This window comes from Dipodomys merriami, unplaced genomic scaffold (genome assembly GCF_024711535.1).
Source record: "Dipodomys merriami isolate MVZ:Mamm:240054 unplaced genomic scaffold, mDipMer1.0.p SCAF_27, whole genome shotgun sequence".
NCBI lineage: Eukaryota > Metazoa > Chordata > Mammalia > Rodentia > Heteromyidae > Dipodomys > Dipodomys merriami.
In genome coordinates, this window is record NW_027204159.1 from 3,998,950 (window position 1) to 4,015,701 (window position 16,752).

The following is a 16,752-nucleotide window of genomic DNA, read 5'->3' on the forward strand; positions in this document are numbered from 1 at the left end:
CTAGCCCTACTCTCATTTTAAAGATGGGCATAAGGACCAGCTAGATGAAATGACTGACCAAGGCCACACATTACGAGAATTCACTCAGGTTTTCAAACCCCCAGGACCCTTTTCCCTCCAAATATCTCTGCTTTTCCATCAGTGTGCTTCCACGGAACAGATCCCTCAGGCCTGTGGTTTTTCCAGTGTGACTGAGAATACATGTGATATATGGCTATGTCACTCCACACTTCTGAGCATGCTCCAGCCCATCCCCTCCTCTCCTCCACCACTGCCACTGTCTGAATCCCACTGTCTTCTCTCACCCGCACCACTGCCATCCCCTGTGACCCCCCTACCACTTCTTGTGCCCTTCTCAGTCACACTTCACACAAGATCCAGAGGTCTCTTCCTCCTACTAATCCAGAAGCTTCATCCCAAATACATGCTTCTTTGCAGAGGTGTCAGAAAAGAAGTGAAAGGAGAACCAGACACTATTTTTTTTTTCTTATTTAACTTGTTGCATCATTTTTTTTTTTACTTCTTGGGTTATTGGAGTTAGAAAAGATGTGTGTGTGTGTGTGTGTGTGTGTGTGTGTGTGTGTGTGTGTGTGTGTGTGTGTGTGTGTGTGTGTGTGTACATGCCAGTCCTAGGGCTTTCACTAGGGTCCTGGGTGCTGTTCATGAGCTTTTGTGCTCAAGGCTAGTGCTCTACCCTTTGAGCCACAGCTTCACTTTCAGTTTTTTGGTGGATAATTGGAGATAAGGGTCTCGTGGAGTTTTCTGCTCTGACTGTCTTTAAACCACAATCCTCAGCCTCCTAAGTAGTTGACAATGAACCATTGTCACCCAAAGCCCTTTATCAGAATGAAGTCCAGAGAGGTTGCTCACCTTGCAACATTATTTGCAGCAGCCACACGATGAGCTTTAGCATGGTGTGGAACAGAGTTTGAATTCAAACTCCAATTATAAATTGTCTGAACCTGGGCGAAACTATTCTTTGAGCTTCTGTCCATCTCTCATTTGTTAATTGGAGCTGACAGTCTCAAATTCAAAGATTACCAATATGGATTTTAGTGATGTTTTGTACACATATAAGAATGTATTTACAGAGAAATTAGAGATTTAACCAGAGCTTGTACATCCTTGATTACAAATAGTCTCTCCTTCAATTTGGGTCACACCCTCTGTAGCTGAGGGCAGGATATTATGTCATTTGTTGGTCTTCCTAGAAATCTGTTGTCTGTTCATCTACACAAGCAGAAGTAATCCTTACAGAATGGGATACCTTTGTTTAGATTCAGTCATTTAAGCAAATCATACTCCCAAGCCAATGACTTCTTTATTTTGATGTTAAAATGTCTTTTACTCTAGTTCTGGGATTATTCCTTTAAATATCCTCAAAGAGAGAAAGAACTCTAAGCCCCAAGAGAATGGTAAGATATTATTCCACAAGGACAAGGATTTGTTTCCCGTATATTCCTCAGAGAAAGAACAATGGTCCGTGAGTGACTGTTACCTTGAGCTATAGTTTAAGAGCTGAATTCTAGGTGATTGCAAAACACAATCTAGAATTATCTAGATGTTGGTTCTGCCTTCAAGGAGTGTTCTCTCTAAGAGAAAGTCAAGGCCTGCTTCTTTAACCTCTGTTCAACAGAAGTCTGGTAGTTTAGGGTCTGACATAGTACACGCCACCATCTTCCTGCTCTCCCTCTACTGCTGCTACCTGAAGCCAGTCCTACTCCTGGTGACCCCTGAGGAATTAAATACTTACTTAAACATATTACATATATGCATATATATATATATATGTATGTATATACTTAGTGCTACTACTAGGAAAATAGAACATGACCTAGAAGTTCATAAGCTGAGGGCAAGTCCAGATCACAATCAAAGGTTCCCTAAGTCTATCTTTCTTTCTATTATCAGGTCAAAAAATTAATTGTTTTAGATCCTAAGAAACGGTTGAATACATTTCAAGCCCTCCAGCATCCATGGGTCACAGGTAAAGCAGCCAACTTTGTACACATGGATACTGCTCAAAAGAAGCTCCAAGAATTCAATGCTCGGCGCAAGCTGAAGGTAAAACAACATGGTTTGTTTTGTTTCTTTTTTCATTTCAAGACATATTTATTTGCAAAAATCGCCACTGGTTAATCAATCCATTAATAATTGTCAATTCAGGAATGATGTTCTAAACATGGACTATAGGATACTTTATTGTATACAATTATGAAAACGTCATTTATAAACCTATTGTTTTGTACAGTTAATTAATGAAAGGAATTATTTTGGTTATTAAAAAGAAGAGTTTTCTCTAGGCATTCACACACAATGAAACCAAAGGAGGATACTCTTAGGAAAGGAACACAAGGCACAATGCCTATGTATATCTGATCATATAAAATTATATTTATTGAAAATATAAAATAAAATAATATTCATCCAAGCTGAAGGTAAAATAACATGGTTTGTTTTGTTTCTTTTCTTTCTTCTTCTTCTTTTTTTTTTTGGTCAGTCATGAGGCCTGAATTCTGGGCCTGGGTGCTGTCCCTCAGCTCTTCAGCTCAAGGTTAGCGCTCTACCACGTGAGCCACAGTGCCACTTCCAGCTTTTTTCTGTTTATGTGGTGCTGAGGAACCAAACCCAGGGTCTCATGCATGCAAGCACTGTACCACTGAGCCACCTTCCCAGCCCTGTTTCTTTTTTTTCTATTATTCATCCAAAGGAACTCCAGGAAATGGAAACAAACTATAAGAGGGTTTGTTGTTGTTGTTGTTTCTTTAGTACTAGTATTCATTTCTCTTGGCACTAGGGGAAAAAATCCTAGTTTGAAATCCCAACAGTGCTGACATGAGTTCTCTATCTGTTAGTAACAATAATAATGTTGTTTGTTGAAATTTATTTACCAAATGGATGATTGCTGGTGCTCATCTAACTAAGGCATTGATAAGAAAACTTAACATTTACCCAGAAATATGCTTTATTTTTGAATGAGTGAAAATTGACAATCTTGGAATCTGTATTTTATAAGTAATTTCTATACTTGGCAAACATTCAAGTTAAGTAACACAGAAAATATTTAACAGGGTCTGGGAAGGTGGCTCAGTGGTAGAATGCTTGCCTTGCATGCATGAGGCCCTGGGTTCAACTTCTTAGCACCACATAAGCAGAAAAAGCCAGAAGTGGTGCTGTGGCTTAAGTGGTAGAGCACTAGCCTTGAGCTGAAGAGCTAAGGGATAGCACCCAGGCCCAGAGTTCAGGTCCCACTACTGCCAAAAAAAAAAAATGAAAATAGTTAACGAAGTATATCTGTTTTGTAGAATATATATGAAATAGAGATTTCACACATTTCTGTGATATAGTGATATTTAGTCTAGCAATAAAAACAAAGTATCCCAGAGAATAACTAAGAGTCAGAATTACGCTCTTACTCAGTTATTTTTCACAGGCTAATATAGATTAAATAACTCTGAAGGGATCTATAATCAAATAAATTTGAAATACCTTAGACAGAGTAACATTGACTTAACCCAGGATTTCATAAGCTAACTAACTTAACTATGGAACTCTTCTGTCCCCATAATACCAACTAACATCATAGAACCAGTGTTCCATAAAACAAATACTTGGGGAAATAGTCTAAAACTTTATACTAGTCATCCATGGGGAAACACATTTTGTGATTTGAGATGTCCAGATGGTTTTGAGATTAAAATATTATGATTGCTAATTCTCCAAACAAGTTCCTTCCCAAGACATGAACCTCACAGACACAAGCCATATGAACAAGTTAAGGATTGAACTCTGAGTTGGATTTTTCCCCCCCCAATTAGGCTGCAGTGAAAGCCGTAGTGGCCTCTTCCAGGTTGGGAAGTGCCAGTAGCAGCCATAGCAGTATCCAAGAGAGCCAAAAGGTAAGCCAAGAAACATCTCCAAATCAAGATGACAAGGACATCAACACTCCTCCTCAAGATGAAAAAATTCAGAAAGATGGAGCCCCAAAGGCAGCTGAAGGTGAAGAAGCAGAGCACAAGAAGGTGCAGTCCTTGAAGAAGGTGAAAGATGCAGATACAGATGCTGTTGCTGCCTCCAGTGTGGTACCCAAAGCATGGGAAGATGGGATAAAGATGGCTGACCCTGGAACAGAATATGACACAGAAACAGAGAACGAGCCAGAAACAGAGGTCGACTCAGAAGAGGAGGAACCGAAGACTATGACAGAAACCTTCGACGAAGATCAGGAAGACCCTGACATGGAACTCGGAATGCCACAGCCAGATGAGATCCTGCCAGAGTACTAAGCTGGCCTTCTTCAGATCTAGAGGCCAAACCTTGGCATTTTATTTACTTTGTCCTTCAGCAAGGAAGGTGTGGAAGCATGACATGCACTGTAGTGATTCTGTTTTTGAGGTGCAAAAAAAAATCATATATACCAGTTGGTAATCCTAACTAAAATGCATGTGACTGCTTTATAAAAGTATTAGTGTTTTCTATGGCATGTAATGGATACCTTATACTGATGAATTAATTGATGTTGCAAGTAAACACAACACTTAGAAACACATTTTCAGCACCGTGACACAGATTTGAAGGGAACAGTAGCAAACTGATTTTTCCTTGAAAAATCTATCTGTTTCATATCCGTTGGCTTTCTACAAAGGCAGTAGTAATTCCTGTGAATGACTGCACAGGTATTATTACCAGCTGTAAGGCAATTTTTTGTGACTTTCCCAACATTTACTTTTCATCATTAATGAGTTCAACTGTTTTAAAGGATCTTATTATAGGGGATGCTTGTACAGTATGTACAAAAATTTCCCTTTGCAATGGTAAGAAATTGAAGCATTCTTATAAGAAGCAAGGATCCATAAACTCCTAAAGCTCCTTTGGACCAAGTATTTTTACATTATTTTCACATATGCTATGTAATAATAGGCAAAATGTTCTATTATAAAAGCTGCCATTTTACAATCCTGGAGAAAGGATTTTTTTTAACTCATTTTGAGTTTTCTTTTTCCTTCACCTGCTCTTTCCAATAAGATGGCTTCCAGATGGATAGAGCTTAGGTGAGGATAAAGAAATATAGAGTAACAAATAAGGTAAAACTGAGACCTAAATATATAAAGATACAATTGTGTTCATAAATTTATATAAACTTATGGATAAGAACTTTTTATGAGCAAAACTGTGTAATTAACAAGTTTCAAATATTTAGAAATATCAATTCCACAGATTGGTGCCAAAAATCTTTGGAAAGAATGAGGACAGCACATTGCATTTCACATAATTCATTGTACATGGTACACAATAGTTACCTCCCCTTTCCAATGATAGTTACCTGGGTTTATGAACTTAAATATAAAAAGTACAGTTTTTTTCTCAGATTTGAATTGAAATTGCCCACACTTTACAAAGTTCTGAAATTTTCCATGGCAGAAACTTTAGCACAATGTAAAAATTTTACCTTAATAACAAAACTAAAGAAAATACTCATTTCAAATAAGATTCACAAGATGCTAGAACAGATTTCATCGTACTGTTTCCTCTCTTCTTTCTTTGACTTTCATGGAAAAACTTCCCTCATCACAACTTCATGAATTCCAAATATCTCAAATTTCTGAGTTGAAATGAATATTTTATCAAGAATAATGATCATATTTTGGTGATCATTATTTTGGTGTGTTTTCTTAATTTTAAAGGATTATTTTCCAAGTCCAAAATGGAGACAATAAAGGTGATAAGCAAATAATCTTCCTAGATAGTAAATTTTAAATTATTCAGGTTCCTCCTGACATTGTTGTTGGAAAGTAAAGCTAAACCTCTGCCTTCTGGAGGCTACCGGATCTCAGTACACATTCTGCCTGTCTTTTGAAGAGAAAAGGTAAGGCTTCTTATATTCCATAGAGATTTGGTAGTTTTCTGATACCAAGAGAAAGATCCTGATGAAGTAAATCACCTAACCTCAGGTAACTATTTTGGTTTTATTTTTCTTTATTAATTGCTAGTGTGTGCCCTTTTCTTCCCTTTTACCTTCTTTTAACTTTTTTGAACTTCTCATTTTGAGTGTTATATGTAAAGGGATTAATACTTTTCAGCCTTAAAGAATAATTTCACTAGGCACCACTGGTTCACAACTATAATCCCAACTACTTAGGAGGCTGAGATCTGAGAATCACAGTTCGAATACAGCCTGAGTAGAAAAGTCCATGAGATGCTTATCTCACATTAACACCCCAAAGACAGAAGTGGAGCTGTGACTCAAGTAGTAGCATGCTGTCCTTGAGCACAAAAGCTCAGGGATAGACTACAGGCCCTGAGGTCAAGCCCCAAGACTGGTACCAAAGGGCAGGGGAAAGGAAAAGAATAACTTCATTAAGCATTAAGCTTTCCATTTAAGAAGAAGAAAAGTTTTCTGGTATAATTTTTCCCATGAGATTTAAAAGGTATACATGGTAAGTGTCTCATTCATAAGAAGAGCAAAGAAGAGAGAGAAAGGGGTATTGTTAGAAGACGCCAATTCATTAGGAGGTAAGAATACATCACCACTACCAGCTCACCTAATACTGTTCCAAGCGCAGATGTGTTAACATTCCAACCTGGGCGGACTGATTGATTGGCCCCGTGGACAACAGAAATGGCCCTGCAAAGGCCAGAGTCAGTACATTTTAGAATTTACTCACTTAGGTGCTGGGAGGTTGGCTCAGTGGCAGAGTGCTTGCCTCACATGCATGAGGCCCTGGGTTTGATTCCTCAGCACCACATAAGCAGAAAAAAGCTGGAAGTAGTTCTGTGGCTCAAGTGGTAGAGTGCTAGCCTTGAGCTGAAGAGCTGAGGGACAGCACCCAGGCCGAGTTCAGCCCACACGATGGACAAAAAAAAAAAAAAATTACCCACTTAAATTATTGCATGTGACCATTCCTTGTTATATTCAAGCATACAGTAATTCCCTCTCTTTTATAATCTACAAACTACCTAAATACCAGAAGGAGTTTGAAATTTTGAGTTGTGTGTTAGAGATTAAGTCCTGACAATACCTATATGTTGACTAAGCCCTTTCAGTTCAAAATGGGTCAACCATTCACAAGAAAGGCATTTCATAGTCAAATAATTCAAAGACTTTATAGGCATACACTCTAATAAGTTATATAGGGATTACATTAGAGTATTTGAAAGGACAACATTTACATAGCTTGTTAAATGGAAATGGGTATCTGTTTCGAAGATTATTTAGCTAAATTAATGTAAAGAAAAAGAATCTGAATTTGAAAAAATTACTTCATAACATTAGTCTTAATTGGCAAAGTCACAAAGCAGAATACTTTTTGAATCTCAACATATAGCAATCAACTACATTTTGCATTTTAGAGTTGACAATAATCACATTATTTTATTGGTTTTCATATTGAGAAGTTCAGACACACTGCATAAATTAGATTCTTTTAGCATCAAGGCACTCCTGAATTATTTTTCCCATTAAAAGAAATTAATTGTGATTCCAGTGGTTTTCTCAAACTGTAAAGCATTCATTGTCGGGCTGGGATGTAGCTCAGTGGCAAAGCGCTTGCCTAACAAGTACTAGTACTGGGGTTCGATCCCCAGTACCAAAAAAGAAAAGACAAAAAAAGAAAATACAGTTAAAAAAAAGGTCATTGTCACAGGGACCCATAAATAAGGTAGAAAACTGGTGACACGCTTGTAGAAGCTATTGTCTAAAACAGTACTGTATGGAATAAAAAGATTACAAGTCACATGAAATGGATTACAGTATATTTTAATCCAGTGTATCTAAAGTATAACAATATAACTAATATTCAAAATTATGGAATATTTTGAATTATTTTTATAGTAAGTTTTCAAAATGAGGGGTGTTTGTTAACACCTTTAGGACATCAAATAGTCAGGAGCCAATAGAACTAGTGGTTGCTGTATCTGTGCTAATGCAGAGCACTTCTTATTTTAAGCAAAGTGACATTTCAGTTTCTGTGCCTCAGTTTTCCACACTGGTGAGAAGCCAAGAAGAAAATGTTTCAGAAATGTTATAAATTGAAATAAGGAGAGAGAGAAAAAAAATTGGCTACTCCTGGCCATTCATGGGCTTCCACGAGTGTTTCACAACCTGACTTCAAAGACCACCACTTTCCTGGGCATTGTCAAACTGGCTGCTGGACAAATTCTTCTGCTCCCTCATCATGCCCTGGAATAGAGTCTCATAAATGCTGCCACACAGCCCACAGTGTTCTGACTTACTCAAATCTGCTGTGGTTCAACCATATGTCCCCCTGAGAAAAGACCACATAGAGAATCCAGATTTGTCCACCAGTACTAAGCTGGGCACCATCTTCTATAACAGGCAGTCCATCTTTTTAGACATACAAATTTGCATAATGGGCATTGTATGATAATGGTGATACTATGCCAGTTACCCCACTTCCCCAAAATGGGAAGATGGCCACTGGCTGATATATTTTTTTAGATTTCCTGAGAAGGGTTTAATCAACACTGCCATTACACACAGATTTTTTAAAGACTTTCCAGAATTTTTTTTTTACATTCTGATCTTAGAAAAATCATTTTTTAGTGGGAGACTTAAAAAAAAGAAAGAAGCACTTTGCCTTTTCCTAGGACCTCAGTTGGACAGTATTTTAACATTTTTATAACAATGTTTAGCAATTTCTATTTCCATTTTCACATGCAAGGTAACTAATTGTAGGTTGCCTACAGGCTGATGATTTAAAAAGCCATTTTGTTTCATAATTCAGTTTTTATTGCACTGAAGCAGCTGGTTGCATTTAAAATTGGAAAAGGGAAAGTAAATGCCATAAAGGCAAAGAATAAAATTAGTAAACCTTTCCTGTTTTGGGATTGTTCTTGCAAAGCCAATTCAAAGACATTTTCTTTAAAAGGTCAACAAAGTAAATTAGTACTAGGTTTTTCTTGATGGGTGTTTGTTGACTGTACACACACACACACACACACACACACACACACACACACACACACACACAAAACAAATACACAGCAGAGACAATTACAAAATTAGAATATTATGATTTACTTGTCAAGGTAGAACATTCAATCTTGCCATGTAGGTCTACTTGAGACAATGCAATGTTTCTAGACATTTACTTGTGTAATAGGATTTGTAATATTCTTGTAAGTACTAGCTATTAAGTCATATTCCAATTTCCTTAATGCTCATCATTACTACATTCCTGATACATTATTTCCTTAGTGCTCACATTAATGCATTGTTAACTTTTGAGCATTTACTGATTTAACACTGGTGATTAGACTGTACGTCTGCAGTGTTTTTAAAAAAATATTGTACACATGTAATATTGGTATTATAATATTTGTAACCACATGATAAACAAAATATACCCAATCATTTTCTATTAAATTTTGTCCTTTTACTCTTCTGACACATTCAGGGTGACTTTCTAACTCCTTGATAAATACAGGAAGAAGAAGGGAAAGAAGAAAGGACAGAGAGGGTGAAAGAGCAAAAGAAAATTATGGAGAGCTTCAGTATCCAATGATAACCAAGTATAGCATTTCTTCTTTCTATATTTTGATATATTAAGGGCAAGTTTTGTCATTATTATTCCTTAAGGACATGACCTAAGATCAAGTAATGTAATCTTAGTGCAGCTATTTTTTTACTTGGAGAGTAATAACAAAATTAATACTTCATTGTATGGTTTTAACTTCCTTCATGATTCAGTCTTTTCCCTGTCACCTAGCTCAGTGAAAGCAGTCCATCTTATAATGTCACAAGAATCAAGACACTGCTGTAAGGAAGATCCTATGCATCTGGCCCAGTGGAGTTTAAATTAGGAGAAAGCCTCTTCCCATGAACTTGAGTATTTGGTATATTTCCATTGACCATAAATGAGAAAATAAGATTCCACCTATTATTTTCTCTTTCCATGAATTAGTTTTAGCATTATTTTTTAAACCAGAACAGGGATTTGAACTCCAAGCCTCATGCTTGCTCTATTTGTACTCTGCTATTTGAACCACACTTTCAACCTCGCTTTTTGCTAGTTATTTTGAAGATGGGCTTTTCTGACCACCCTGGCTTTGAGCCTCAATCCCCTAGATCTCGGCCTTCTGAGTAGTTCACTGGCACCTGGCCCAAATCAATGTTTGTTTCATTTCTGTAGCCATCAGGCTCGTCATGTAGTAGCAAGAAGTAACTAAAGCCCTTCAAGCATCCCAACCTAGCCAGAGACACAAGCAATCCGTGTTGCTCCAGACTTAAGGCTGACACTCTAAATAGCAATGCAGCTCCAAACACTGCAAAGTAACATTGTTTTTCTAAACAATCCAGTGCACTTTAAGATTTAACTGAAAAACACAGAATATTTGTATTCAGTTTAATCATTGCTGTGATTCCTTCCATTAAAAGTGACAGATATGCCCGGTGCCAGTGGCTCACACCTGTAATCCTAGCTACTTAGAAGGCTGAGATCTGAGGATCACGGTTCAAAGCCAGCCGAGGCAGGAAAGTCCGTGAGACTCTCATCTCCAGTTAACCACCAGAAAACCAGACGTGGCACTGTGGCTGGAGCTGTAGAGCACTTGCCTTGAGCTGAAGAACTGAGGGACAGCGCCCAGGCTGAGTTCAAGCCCCATTATCGACAAAAAAAAAAAAAAAAAGACATAATTAATCCAATCAAATTGAATGGCTTTTATTTTCAACTTAGAAGATTATTGTAAGCTACTCGAATATGATAGGCTTTGTTTACATTAGATTTTTTGAAAGCTGTTGTTTTCCCAAAGCTCTCTCCCAACTCTGACAATCAGTGTTTAATGGTAAAAATTTACGAGATTTTTCCTTTCCTTGAGACATGGATAATAGTCTTCTTTGCACAGGATAAAATTAAGTGTGACAATAAGTTGAAAACTATTATAATTGCCATCTTTTATCTTTACCTATTTTATATTTCTTCAATATAGCATAGATATATAGCATTAAATAGATAAATAGCATAGATAGCACACATAATTTTTTCTGTTTACTATATACTTTCAGTAATATTTTATGGTTATCTGTAAATAAAAAGAATATTCTAATATTCAAAGAAGCCAAAATGGCGTAATAGTGGACCTTTATTCCACGTCCAACAGATAATGGTGTTTCCTTCCATTTCTTTATTATTATTATTTTGGTGCTGGTACTGGGACTTGAACTCAGTGTTTCTGACTCTCACTTAGCTTGGCTCAAGGCTAGCACTCTTACCACTTGAATCATACTGCCATGTCTAGATTTTAGCTGAATAATTGGGGATAAAGGGTCTCTAATGGGCTTTCCTGCCCACGCTGGCTTCAAACTTTTTTTTTTTTTTTAGAAAAAAGAATGAACTATATACAGGGTCTAATAAGAACCTCTTGTTTTGATAAGTTGGAGTTCATGTTAATATGCTTCATTCTATATAGTCCTTTTCACTAAGCACTTGAGTTATTGAAATCCCCTGTGAAGAATCTCATATACATATTCTAGTTCTTACATGCGACCTGCTTTTGTTTGGGTCTAGCTTACTTCACTTAATATAATTATTTCCAAGTCTTTTCATTTCCTTATGAATGGAACAATGTTATTTTTTGTGATGGAAGCATAGAATTCCATTGTGTATATGTACCACATTTTTTTAATCCATTCATCTACTGAGGGGTATTTGGGTTGGTTCCATATTGGCTATGGTGAATAATGCTGTGATAAACATAGTTGTGCTGGTGGCTTTAGTGTGGCCTTGTGAGTAGCTTCGATTACAGGCCACCAGCACCTGTGTTTTTAATCACCTGTGAATTCAGTGAGTGGGAACAGCTGACTTAAGGGCATAAAAAATTAGCCAGTGAGCTAAGGGTGTATGTAAAAGGACTTATGAATGAAAGGGTTGGGGTCAATATGAGTATTCGTCCTAGTTTAAATGTCAATCATTCTTTCATCTCTGGTCTTTGAGATATACATATAAAATTAATGAGCATTTAAAACGTAATCTCCACATTTAATTAATTCCCCAAGGAATTAAATTTAAATCTCCAAAGAACAATTTCCTAAGTCAGGCAAATGGTGGCTCCAATACAAGCCTCTACTGGCTGATTTTAGTGGAACATTGTTTAAGGCCACAATATCTAAGATATCAATATGGCATTTTATAGAGTAAAAAAAGAATTGTGGCTATTTCATTTTACTCAAGGCGCCTCATGCTTTCTGATGACCTCTAGAATGTAATCTGCAAACTACTGAGTTTTTTTCTCTTAGCTTGAGGTTACTATCCTCATATCCTATTTTAGGAAGTTTTATATGGCACATGGTCACACAAGAACAATTGTGTAAGAGAACAACTAAACAGTGAAATTTCTTTGCAGGACCAAAATGCAACACTGCCTCATTCTCGAAAAAGGAAATTGGAATATGACTCGAAGCTGGCCATGAGTGGAAGATTTCTAGGTCTTTGAGTATGCTTTAGAAATATGATCATTATATTTTAACAATTATATGAATGACATCTTAGCACTAGGACTTACTCATACTAAGTCCATCCAAAGCTGTTACTTAGCAAGATAAAAAATAAGAGCCCTTTGGTTCTTAATCTCTTATGATATTCTGAAGCTATCTATATCAACTGGACTTCCATTCATCACTTTTAGGAAATCATATGCTTCGTTATATGGCATTCCATGACAATGACTTGCCCATCAACAGTTCTGGAAACACTTTCCAAACTCCATGCTTTTCTTAGTGCTTTATATTTCATTTCTTGGAAAAGACAGGGCCTTGAGTCAATGCTTGACTTTCCTTACATATTTAGAAATCCAACAAGAACCCTTTGTCCAAGTCTATTTCTGTCACAAAGAAATTACTCATTCCAAAATATCTGTCTAAAGGGAGCAGGTGACCCAGATACTGAGAGAAATTTTAGGAATTCACAACTCTCGTGTCTTAGTTGGGCTTTCAACATCTGTAGTCAAAGGATTACAAATGAGATATTGAGTAGAAACCCCACTATATGCCTGTTATTAAGACTATCTAAAATTGTCTCATGACTTTAAATAATACATGCTTTTCTTTAAACTGTTGCAGTGATCAAGACATAACATATTCACAAGGGTAGATTATAGAGCTCAGAACCAAAAGACTAGAATCATCTGCCAACTCCTATTGGTTGACATGTGTAGGAGAGTGACAATTGGAATGGGAGAGGGGAAGGATTACAGCATGTAGATAGAAACCCCACATTTCCACTTGCCAATGGTCTGCATTTCTCAGAAGTTTGAAGGCAGTTATTATTTTGGGGGGATGCTGGTTCTGAGGCTTGAATTTGGGGTCTAGGTGCTGTCTCTAAGCTTCTTTGCTTGAGTACTACTTAAGCCACAGCTCCACCTCATGCTTTTTTTATTTTTTATTTTGTGGTGGTTAATTGGAGATAAGAGTCTCATGGGCTTGCCTGCTGAGCTGACCGCAAACTATAATCCTCAATTCTCTCAGCCTCTTGAGTAAGCTAGGATAAGAGGTGTGAGCCACTTGCACCCATCTTGATAAATGTAAATATTTTTAGAAATAAATAAACCACCAAAGTCAATAGCTAATTTTCTTCTGAGAAATTAGACCAAACAGTTGAGTCCTACATCAAAAGGACACTTTCATGAAATGATTGGCTACATTTTAAGCATCCCAGAAGTCTGTTTTTCCAGGAAACTATCACTGAGAAACTATTACATACAGTGGAGTAGTCAGAGATCAATTAAACCCAGTGGAGAGAAGAGTCAGCCTGTACTAAATCCTGGCAGCTGGTGAGTCCTTTAGGGATGGAAAGAGGGAAGAGCTCCTGTCTACCATGAATGATCAAAGAACACTTCTTGGGAATAGGCTAACTTGAGGAGAGACAGAGAGGACTGGTCTGCCTATAGTCTGTCAGCACAGGCAGAGAGAAGGAAAGTAGGGCAAAATGGTGAAGGAGTAAAGCTGTGTGTGGACGTCGCTGAGCCTGCAGAACAGTCTCAGGTTTTGTACATAGCTGAGTTAGACAGCCTCCTTGCTCTTGGTAAACCTACCTTCAGCCTTTCCTCAGACCATCCAGCTTCCATATTTAGCTATTCTGGTATGCCAGTCCAAAGAATAACCATCATTCAATGCACCAAACACAATTTGCAAGTCACCAGTAAAAGCAAGGCCTCAGCCACTGAAAGTTAAAACTGCACTGACTCGGCCTCTCTCCCCACGCCCCCACCCACCCCCCCCCAAAAAATAGAAGTGTAAACTTGAAGGTGATTGAGTAAATTTTATAAAATTGCTTTTCTAAAACTACTCTGTGACCCTATAAAAATCACCTACGTCTTCAAGTTTGACTAACGGAAGCCCAAATCAAAGTTGGCTGTGGTTGTGTCAGCCCTATAAGTCATCTGACCTGAAAGGGCAGCTCTCACAGGAAGGTTTAGACATCAAAAGACAACTTGTACAAAGCTAAGTCTCAGACAACAAAATTTAGAATGATCAAAATTTAGAATGCCAAATGTCACTTTGTCATTGTGCCTCTGTCCTACTTCTCATTCCTTCCTATACATTCCTTTTTGTGTTGCTTATTAAAAGCAGTGTTCTTCATCTTTGAGAAACTTGTCTTTTTAAAAAGTATTTGCTATTTAGAATGAGGTTATGGTATGAATGCTTTTAGTTGTAACTTTATACTTTATAATGTCAGTGATTAGCAAAGGCTATGTGATTACCAAGGACCGCTGAAATGAGGAGAAATGGAGACAAAGATAAACTGTCATCTGAATGATGGAAGAGAAGCTGAGAAGCAGAGACAGAGACTGTCAAACTTCAGAAAGCAGGGTAGCAGGCACTGAGGAAGGAGAACCTGCAAGGGATTTATGGAACATTACCTGGGGTGTCTTCTCTCATCTTTACTAGATATTAAATGTGTATTCCTGGGTTGTTGAAGGTTTTCTGTACCAAAGTTCCACAACCAGTTCAGTAGCATCAAGGAAAGTTAGATTAATAGAATAACATCACACACAGGATACCTGCAATCATTGGAGGGTAAGTCATTAGCCCAAAACAAGAACTTGTAAGATTTGGAGGACGAAGTATAAATATCCTGGTTTACATGGCTAATAGAATATTAAAGGCTCCCTTCCCAAATTCTGGTTTAAAAGGAGCAGTAAACATTTCATTCTTCAAACTTGTCAAAATGGTGCTATTGATTTCTTAATACCAAGATGCATTACAATATTTTTAGGTAAACAAAGGTTGGCCGAGATATAAATGTAAACACAGAAAAAAGTTTGTAGAGAATTCATCAAGATCATGCCATTTGCTTTTGGTTAAGCTACCACATCTGCAATGGTAGTGACTGATAAGAGTGCCCAGGACTTACCAAATATTAAACACAGTGATTATTGACCCTCTCAGCTGCTAAGAGACTTGAGGCAGACATCATGAGAGCTCCCAGTGGCTTGTTTGGGCTCTGGTTAGACAATATCATTCAGTGATTAAGTATGCTAATTGGAGGTGCTGGTCTCAAGGAATTAAAAGGAAGAGTATATGACCTGAGCAAAAATGAATGTTGTTAGGCTAATGGTGATGGACCTTAGGCAATGATATCTTGTGAGAGTTCAGACTGTCTGAACCCATCCACAGAAGCCTATACCTTGCTACTGGGAAATCTGCAAAGCAATTTGCATGTACTGTATGAAAATAAACCATGTAAGAGTGCACCAAATCTTTGTATGCTGTGATTTAAAATGTTACAATTTAAGGAAAATGCAGTGGTATTTTCTTTATATCTGAAATGTGTGGTTGAATCTTCTGAGGATTTTCCCCTCCTCTAAGATAAAATTATAGTTTGAGTTCCTCTAGGATGTGTAACACTGTGTACTTGAATATTTGTTTCCGTGGAGTAAATTGATCACATTATGAATGTCAAGAGGGGGTATTAGTCATTACTTCATCTGGCAAGCTCATCTTATTTAAAAGGTTTTACACATGGAAAGGTAATACCTTTCATAAGTTCACAGAGGCTGAGAAGGGAATAGACATCTTCATCTGATTCTGCCCCATTGAAAAATCAATTCACTGGACATAATTGCAACAATTCACATAAAAACATATTGTCCATTATTTTTAATAGAAAATATTGAGCCAGGCACTGGTGCCTCATGTCTGTAATCCTAGCTATTCAGGAGGCTGAGATCTAAGGATCATAGTTTGAAGCCAGCCCAATAAACTACTCAGAAAAAGCTGGAAGTGGCTCTGTGGCTCAAGTAATAAGAGTGCTAACCTTGAGCACAAAGAGGCTCAGGGACAGTGCCCAGGCCCTGAGTTCAAGCCCCAGGACGGATAAAAAAAAAAAAAAAAAAAAAGAAAAAAGAAAATACTCAACACAAAGTAGAAACTTACTCATAACATTTTCCAGAAACTACTCTTTTACTCTAACACTAGTTTACTTTTTCCTACAAACTGCCCTCATATGTACAGCAATACATTTTTGCATAATCTGGATCAACATAAACAAATATAAAAGTTATGAAGCTTTTTCTGTCCTTGAAAAAATTCACCATTTAAAAAAAATCCAAGTGTGGAATTTGGGGGCCAGAAGGGATCCAATGGTCATGTTCCATGATACTTTCAAATCTTCAGGTCCAGAGACCAGGAGCAAAAAATAGTTCGTGTCTTTTTTTCTTCTTTTTAAAATGTTATTACTAAGTACAGTGCTTCTCAGTCACTGTCACCCTTTACATTATTCTCCCCTGTTTCCCCCT

The 16,752-nt window shown here is 37.3% G+C and overlaps 1 protein-coding gene across 3 annotated transcripts in view; it reads left to right on the plus strand.

The window, feature by feature from the left end:
• Camk4 (calcium/calmodulin dependent protein kinase IV) overlaps window positions 1–16,363 on the plus strand; it is a 215,009-nt gene extending 198,646 nt beyond the window's left edge. For all 3 annotated transcript variants that reach the window (XM_070036034.1, XM_070036033.1, XM_070036035.1), the window contains 2 exons: window positions 1,912–2,064; window positions 3,819–16,363. In XM_070036034.1, coding sequence (XP_069892135.1) covers window positions 1,912–2,064; window positions 3,819–4,286 — 621 coding nt within the window. In that variant the 3' untranslated portion in view covers window positions 4,287–16,363. The remainder of the gene's footprint in view (window positions 1–1,911; window positions 2,065–3,818) is intronic.
• Window positions 16,364–16,752: the final 389 nt, after the last annotated feature.